Source organism: Temnothorax longispinosus, chromosome 2 (genome assembly GCF_030848805.1).
Source record: "Temnothorax longispinosus isolate EJ_2023e chromosome 2, Tlon_JGU_v1, whole genome shotgun sequence".
Classification (NCBI taxonomy): Eukaryota; Metazoa; Arthropoda; class Insecta; order Hymenoptera; family Formicidae; genus Temnothorax; species Temnothorax longispinosus.
In genome coordinates this window covers 15,748,365-15,757,290 of record NC_092359.1, presented here as the reverse complement: position 1 = coordinate 15,757,290, position 8,926 = coordinate 15,748,365, and the positions used below count along the sequence as shown (strand labels likewise).

Sequence of the window (8,926 nt, the reverse complement as noted above, 5' to 3'; positions counted from 1 at the left end):
CCCGCCTGCCCACCCGCCCGTCCGTCCGCCCGCCCGCCCGTCCGTCCGTCTGTCTGTCTATCCTCTCGTCCGTCGTCCGTCCGGTCCGTCCCCGTTCGGGCCCGTTGCGAAGTCAGTGGATTGTGGCGTGCGTACAGCCGGGACGTTCACTGGGTGAGATGTGCCTGCCCGTCCGTCGCAACTGCGTCGCGGGGCCTGTCGTCGGACGGCGCGACAGCGTGAAAATGGCGGTGTGAAGAGATGGCAGGACGCAGATCGACGCTGTCGAATGCGGCGGACTCGCTGCCGGGATCGGGCAGCGGCAGCGGCAGCGGCGGCGGCGGCGGCGGCAGCGGTGGTGGCGGCGGCGGTGGAGGCGTCGGCGATCCGCTACGCGAGCTCTTCGAGGCCTGCAAGACCGGCGATCTCGCCAAGGTGAAGGCGTTGGTCAACCCGAAGACGGTCAACGCCCGCGACACTGCCGGACGCAAGTCCACCCCCCTGCACTTTGCAGCTGGTAAGTGTCTCGGCGACACGAGACCCGTCCTTCGATCTCCGCTTTCCTCGTTCCCAGCCGTTAGTGTCGTTACTCCTCGAATCGAATTCTCGAGAAATGCCGAGGCCCTCGTAAACACGTGGACTTGGGTGGCCGAGGGAGGTTAATGAGCCAGCGAGTCACGTTCAGCTGATCGCGACTCGTCGAGCGGAGCTGTCAAGTGGTAATCGTGTGCGATGACTTCCTCAACATCGACGCATGATTATTGTTGAGAGCCCACGTGACAGAGTCTTGAATGAACGTGGGGAGTTTATTAAATGAGGATAGGGAAAGATAAAGAAATACATTTTGAATAGGTTATTGAAAGATATTTGTTAACTGCATCTTTTTGACGTTACTCCGTTTAGGAACACCAATATTTTTACTGACTTTTTTAAATTAGCAGTTTGTGTTGTAATATTTTCAGGATTATTATAAATATATAACTGAGTTGAGAAATAGTTCGAACTGGAATATATAATTATATTGAATAAATAATTAAAATCTTTGTAACAAAAATGATTATATTAGTGCTGTTCAATAAGGAAATTTTTATGAACTTTGAACACGTAGGAACTTGTTATAACTTATTAGAGCTTAACGATTTTGACAGGTATGATTACGCATGTGATTTAACTGCTTATAAGTATTTATTATTCTTACGTATGTGATTTAACTGCTTATAAGTATTTATTATTCTCACTACTTTGTGGATCTTTTGTATTTTATAGTTTTTTTATGCCTAGTTATGTAAAATGTATATATTATTTTATTTTTAGAGGCTATTATAAAACTATTATAAAAATGTTACATAATACTTAAAAATTTCTCGTAGGATATGGTAGGAAAGACGTTGTAGAATTTCTTCTGTCGGCCGGTGCGTCGATCCAAGCACGCGACGACGGTGGTCTACATCCGTTACACAATGCATGTTCTTTTGGACATTGTGATGTTGTGAGATTACTCTTAGAAGCAGGAGCGAGTCCAAATACGAGAGATAATTGGAATTTTACGCCTTTGCACGAGGCAGCGATCAAGGTGCTTATTTTGTACATTTTACTTATGCATAAAGTTACTTTTCTTTGTCTGATGCTAAGAGCGGAAGATGGAAATGGTGTCTAACTTTTTCATCTTCATTTGTACTTGACAGGGTAAAATAGACGTATGTATTACTCTGCTACAGCACGGAGCAGATGTAAACATTAGGAATACAGAAGGAAAGACTGCATTAGAAGTAGCAGATGTCTCTACAAAACCGGTACTGACAGGAGAATATAGGAAAGATGAACTCTTAGAAGCGGCTAGATCTGGAAACGAAGAGCGATTGTTGCAGTTGCTAAATCCTCTTAATGTCAATTGTCACGCCAGTGACGGAAGAAGATCTACGCCTTTACATTTGGCGGCTGGATATAATAGATCTAGAGTTGTACAGATTCTTCTTCAGAATGGCGCAGATGTGCATGCCAAGGATAAAGGGTTAGTATGTGTGTGGACACATTTAACTTATAGATTAATATATAATAAGATAAAACAGGTCGTTTCTCATTTTATTCTATTCATAGTATTTGCTTTTTACTTTCATTTTATTCACTGTGGTCTTTACCATTCAAGCCATATATTAAAATCCATTGTAATTTCCTAATTGATTCGTTTACAGAGGTCTCGTGCCGCTTCATAACGCTTGTTCGTATGGTCACTTTGAAGTAACCGAGGCACTTCTGAAACACGGTGCCGCCGTTAACGCCAGTGATCTCTGGACATTCACTCCATTGCACGAAGCCGCGAGTAAGTCCAGAGCAGAGGTCTGTTCCTTGCTATTGAGCGAAGGCGCGGACCCGACGCAATTAAACTGCCATAGTAAGAGCGCCATTGACGTGGCACCGACTCTTGAATTACAAGAAAGACTAGCATGTGAGTTCTGTGAGCGCATTTATCGTACTTTCTATTGTTATCATTCGATTCGTAAACATTATAATCGAACATATTTTACAATCAATGTCTAATGCATGATTCACAGACGAATATAAGGGTCATTGCCTACTGGACGCCTGCAGGCAGGCAGATCTTACTAAGCTTAAAAAGTATCTGTCCCAGGAGATTGTTAATTTCAAACATCCTTACACCGGCGACACACCGATGCATTGCGCAGTAGCGTCACCATATCCGAAGCGAAAGCAAGTTATCGAGGCCTTGATTCGAAAGAATGCTGCCATGAATGAAAAAAATAAAGACTTCCTTACGCCGCTTCACATAGCGACCGATCACTCGCATTACGACGCGATGGACATATTACTGCGGCATAATGCGAAAGTCAACGCGCTAGACGGCTTAGGACAAACTGCACTGCATAGGTATCTTTGTTCTGGAAATCCACTTGTTTCAATTTCGCCGTAAGAAATGAGTGAGTCAGTTTTAATATTGTTCGTTCATAATACGTCAATTAATTATTTCCTTACTAGGTGTGCTAGAGAGGATAACGTACAAGCTTGCAGAATACTCTTGTCGTATAATATCGATCCTTCAATAGTGTCCCTTCAAGGGTACACCGCAGCACAAATTTCCGCCGAGAATGTATTGAAAATATTGCAAGGTAAGTTACTTGATTCGATTTCGCAATTTATTTTGGGGGGGGAATATATTTTCATTTTTATGTTTAACTCCATAGATCCACCGAATGGAACCGACGATGTGGAAGCGCAACTCTTGGAGGCGAGCAAATCGGGAGATCTTGCTGCAGTAGAAAGAATTTTGCAACCCAATCCACATGCTGTGAATTGCCGTGATTTGGACGGGAGGCACTCGACTCCACTGCATTTTGCAGCGGGTTTTAATAGAGTGCCGGTTGTAGAGTATCTATTAGCACATGGCGCAGATGTGCATGCCAAAGATAAAGGGTAATTAATTCAATATTAATGCAATAGAATATGAGTCCATTAATTAATATATAATTTCTTATTAGTTTCTCTTTAATGTTCCATAATTCAATATTTATCTTTATGTATGATTTACGATACTTTTGATAACATTGCATGTTATATTCATTTTGATATAGTGGGTTGGTTCCTCTCCACAACGCTTGCTCTTACGGTCACTACGAGGTTACGGAATTATTAGTAAAACACGGGGCGTCCGTGAATGTTGCCGATTTGTGGAAATTTACGCCTCTTCACGAAGCCGCCGCCAAGGGCAAGTACGAAATAGTCCGATTACTGTTGAGACATGGAGCGGATGCCACTAAAAAGAACAGAGATGGTGCGACGCCACTAGACTTGGTAAGAGATGGTGATCAGGACGTAGCGGATCTCTTACGTGGAAATAGTGCTCTTCTGGATGCGGCGAAGAAGGGTAATTTAGCCAGAGTTCAGAGACTGGTTACGCAAGACAACATCAACTGCCGGGATGCCCAGGGACGCAATAGTACTCCATTACATTTAGCTGGTAAATATATCAAATATAATATTTGAGGTCAAATAAAGGGATTATGTACATTTATAAAGAAGTGGCAATGTTTTGTATTTATACATGAACTGCGCTTTTCTCAACACAGCGGGATACAATAACTTGGAAGTGGCTGAATTCTTGCTCGAACGTGGAGCCGATGTAAATGCGCAAGATAAAGGCGGCCTTATTCCCCTGCATAACGCATCGAGTTACGGTCATTTGGATATTGCAGCCTTGCTCATTAAATACAATACTGTGGTGAATGCGACTGATAAATGGGGATTCACGCCACTGCATGAAGCTGCGCAAAAGGGTCGAACGCAGTTGTGTGCCCTTTTGCTTGCTCACGGCGCCGATCCCTTCCTGAAAAATCAGGAAGGACAGACTCCAGTGGATTTGGCCAGCGCGGACGATGTAAGATGTTTGTTACAAGATGCTATGGCTTCTCAGCAAATTGTTCCATCGGTACCGTCGGGCAATATGGTGAACAGTGCTGGTAGTAATTCTATTAACAGTAGACCGCCTAGTATCGTATCTGGTAAGTAGAACTGTAGATATACGTTTACACAGATGATATATTTATTCTTATTATATATATATATATTTTTTTTTTAGTTCCTGTTACACCGCCACCGCCCCTCACTCAAGAAACAGTCATTATGCCATCTGGCGCAGCCATGACTCTATGCGTGCCATTGGCTCGCCCGACGTCGTGTCTGAGTCCAATGCCGCCGAGCGAGCCATGCTCTGAAAAAGAATCCAAAGATTTATGTAAAGAACACAACGGTACCATCACCACCGTCGCTGGTTTCCTGCAGAGTCTCGGTTTGGAGCACTTACTCGAGCTGTTCGAACGCGAGCAAATCACTTTGGATATACTAGCGGAAATGGGTCACGAGGATTTGAAGCAAGTCGGAGTGTCGGCTTACGGTTATAGGCATAAATTAATTAAAGGTATGGATAAACTGCTGAACACAGCGGCGGGCTCCCTTTGGCAGCCTTCCATAAATCCTGGGACATTGTTAGTGGATTTATTAGCAGAAGACAAAGAATTCTTGGCTGTTGAAGAAGAAATGCAAAGTACCATTAGGCAACATAGAGATAACGGCCATTCTGGTGGTATCTTCTCTCGATACAACATAGTCAGAGTACGTATTTAATTTATCGAACGTAATATAGCAACTGACATTGCTTTTATTGACAGTTTTGTAATTAAAAACATTTTATGTAGATACAAAAGGTTCAGAATCGCAAGTTGTGGGAGCGTTATGCTCATAGGAGACAAGAAGTAGCTGAAGAAGTCGGTGCTGCCGCTCCCGCGTCTCCTAGTACTGGACCTAGGGGTACTCCTAGTTCAACTGTGTCACAGGCGAACGAGAGAATGTTGTTCCATGGCAGTCCATTTATAAACGCTATCGTTCAGAAAGGCTTTGATGAACGACATGCGTATATCGGTGGAATGTTCGGCGCCGGCATATATTTCGCGGAGCACAGTAGCAAGAGCAATCAATATGTCTATGGTATATGCGGTGGTACCGGATGTCCCGCACATAAAGACAGAAGCTGTTACATTTGCCACAGGTAGGTGGCAGAAATTTAAGAAAATTAAATGTTTATAGTAGACAGAGACTTTCTCTCACGACAGGTTTCTAAGATATTAAAAATTTATCAGTAGCAACAGCTTTCACCATTAACATACATTAAATTTATTGATGCACTTTTCTTTTTCTATTTCTTTTTATCTTTAAAAGTACTATCTTTGTTCTCTGTTATCAAAACGTTTTTGTTTAAAATTTTTTAGACACTTACTGCTCTGTAGAGTTACGCTCGGCAAGTCGTTTCTACAATTTTCGGCAATGAAAATGGCACATGCCCCTCCCGGCCATCATAGCGTTATGGGTAGGCCATCGCAGGGCGGTTTGGTGTTCCCCGAATATGTTGTCTACAGAGGCGAACAAGCATATCCGGAGTATCTTATCACATACCAAATCTCAAGGCCTCAACAGGAAAGTGGCGGTAGCGATGGCGTTGAGGAACGGTGATCGGAAGAGCCGGGCCCCGCGGCGCGATTGCGCAGCCTCTGTTGCTGTCAGAGGCCGAGGGCATGCGGCGCATTGTCGCGGACATAGAATTCAAATTGCTTCGGACTTGATTCGTTTAACATCAGTTCTTCCATTTTTAACTGACTAAAATAGAATTTGAGAAAGTAACAGTGCGTATGTACGTATGTGTGTCTACGTGTGTGATCGAAATATGCAGAATATTTTATTCCAAAATAATATCCAATCTTACTAAAAGGAAGATGACCATTGTAATAGCTTATTTCTAGCATTTAAACACGATATTATTCGAGATCGATTCAAACGTCAGATGATGGTAAGGGATGTATATTAATCGTGATGTATATATTGATATCGATACAGACAGTGTCTCTTACATCGATGCGTCGACTAGAGCGTGTTCCTTAGGATTAGTCAGTATTAAAGGAAATTACAACATCGTATACATTGTATACGTATGAAAGAATTAATTTATACATTATATTAATACATGTTTCAATTTAAAAAGAGGTAAAGATGAAAGCAAATTTTGATCTTGAAAGTATACAAAATCATCGAAGGAAAATTGTAATTTACTCACCGTCTCACGAATAATAGCTTGTATAAATTAAATTTATCTATTTGATATGTACATTATAGGTAAAGTCTGCAATGTGATGAAATATATATTTATATGTACAAACAAATGTTTTTTTTAATACGAAATAATAATATAGTCACAATTATTATATTTTTCTGCATTAAAAATAATTTTGTGATTTTTATTTTAGCAAGCGCAAATTCAGCTAAGAAAAATACATTTGGCATGCGTTGTATTACTCTTCAAGTAGTATACGAAGGTTTTTATTCAGTTGATATAATTACAGATACAGATCTTTTGCATTTCGGACTTTACTTGCGATGTGTATAAACTTATATAACTTTAGTATAAGTATTGTAATATAAATAATTTTAATTATCTGATCTTTAATAGTTCATAAACATAATCAATGGGGTTCCTATAATTCGATAGCTTTCAAACGCTGTATAGTCTTTTTTTTTACCGAGATGAGATACTAGCTATTTTATTAACGTTGATCTGTTTCTCGGAGAGGAAGATATCGGGTGATATTCGAATCGCAGTTAAAAGGAAAACTCGTGTGCATTATCAATGCCGGGTGAAATAGTTGTGCAAATTATTATGACAGCGATTGAACTACTTATAAATGGACATAAATATAGTTAAATTAATTTGACTTTGGGATACGTAATATCGTTTAAAAGATAATTTTTTAAGCGAGTTCGAACGGAAGATATCAAAGACATTTTCTGATCTCATTTAAAAAATGCCGTCTTTAACGTCCTCGCGTTCACGACACTTTTAAAATTATTTCGTCATAGTTATAAAGAGAAAGAACTATGCAAATATGTATACAAGAATAATACGACTGTGTGTAGATAGCGGGGAAAACGAACACCATTTACAACTACAATTATTATAGTCTTAACACTTATTCTCGGTGATGGTGATCTTTTTTTTTTTACGTTTTTATAGGATGTTCACTTTACGCCAAGTGCTACCGATTATCTGTGACTGGACTAGATACGGACTAGCAGCCAATGATTTCTCCGCGCGCTGTTGTATTTGCTGTAAAGGCTGCAGATTACGATATTTTCATGTAAGACAGATATGCAGCATAGTCGGAGTAATACTGAAGTGCGTACATATTACCACTGTGTTCTAATTGTAAGAGAACGAGAGACTTATAAAAAAAAAAAGAACAATGATTTTCTTTAATTGTTAATATCTGTCTTCTCTTATTTGTTTCTTCTTGCTTGAATGTTCCAGGGATAATACACGCGGAAAAAATCATCCATTCTTCCACAAATTTAATGAATTATTTACGCGACGCGACGATCAGGTTTGACTTCGTCGAGAGGCCTTAATTTGCCGATATTTGCGGATCTCTCTGTTATAAGCAAATTGTGAAAAATCTCCCGGAATATACAAGCAGAGCGCCGATGTGTTCTACGGCGTGTAATCGTCCAATGAATCTCGTTAAGCCACAAGTGACTCTAATGCGCATGTTGCGGCTGTATCGCGACGTAGAAGTTACTTCGTAAACAGTTTAATCCTCAAGATCGTGTCACCGCGCACATATCTCCCGGTGTCGTCTCCAACGCTTTCTTCCTATTTTTTAGGTACATTTTCAACTGACGAAGCCACAGCGCTCTGTACTTTACGACTTACTTACGACTGTACTTTACGACTTGGTCGTCTATACTTTATGAGCCGTCGTTTGTATTATGTTACATCAGTCACGGAAATTTCTCGATTTCACAATTATCTCGTACGTAAGACGTGCGCGATACTGCGAGAATATACAAACGATGCGTCGCTAATGCATTGATGTAACGACAAATTCGATTACATTATACGCCTCGTTATGTAGGAGATAAATTACTGAACGGTGCACGAGATACGGTTGATGATACGTCCGCGTAGAAAAGAAGAGTCACCGATGCCCCTGCTTACTCATTTACTCGTTAAAATTGCTTCATTTCTTTTCGGTATTATCGGCCTGAGCATCTTTTCTATCGAAACAGACATATTTCTTGTAGCTAAATGAGAGCAGAGTGTATTAATTACATCGCGTGAAGTACATCCTTCTGACATCAGATTGTTGGCTCTTCTCTCGCGATAAAATGAAGCTGACGAAAGAGAGGCGAGAGATTAGGTAGTCGCGGAATGCACTTTGCTGCTAATGAATATTTACTATTATAATTTATACTCGACGCAATACGCACCACATAACACGTCTGAGCGTGACGCGTCGGAAACAATTTGCATAAGAATATCTGTTCGCGACGCGACACGTGTTTTCGACGTGCAACAGCTGCGAGGACCTTTTTTTTCTTTTTTTTTAAATTA

At 40.9% G+C, this 8,926-nt stretch overlaps 1 protein-coding gene across 3 annotated transcripts; it reads left to right on the top strand.

Moving 5' to 3' along the window:
- Window positions 1-7,799, top strand: Tnks (tankyrase). Of its 3 annotated transcripts, none has more exons than XM_071769638.1 (12): window positions 1-496; window positions 1,350-1,552; window positions 1,665-1,990; window positions 2,172-2,425; window positions 2,532-2,865; window positions 2,983-3,104; window positions 3,180-3,408; window positions 3,567-3,952; window positions 4,062-4,493; window positions 4,571-5,103; window positions 5,187-5,536; window positions 5,757-7,799. In XM_071769638.1, the coding sequence occupies exons 1-12, from the start codon at window positions 241-243 to the stop codon at window positions 5,995-5,997; spliced, it is 3,666 nt and encodes a 1,221-aa protein (XP_071625739.1). In that variant the 5' UTR covers window positions 1-240; the 3' UTR covers window positions 5,998-7,799. The 3 variants fall into 3 exon arrangements, with proteins under 3 accessions (XP_071625739.1, XP_071625740.1, XP_071625738.1); XM_071769639.1 differs by having other exon boundaries at window positions 3-496; window positions 1,698-1,990; window positions 2,974-3,104; XM_071769637.1 differs by having other exon boundaries at window positions 4-496; window positions 2,974-3,104.
- The last annotated feature ends 1,127 nt before the right edge of the window (window positions 7,800-8,926 follow it).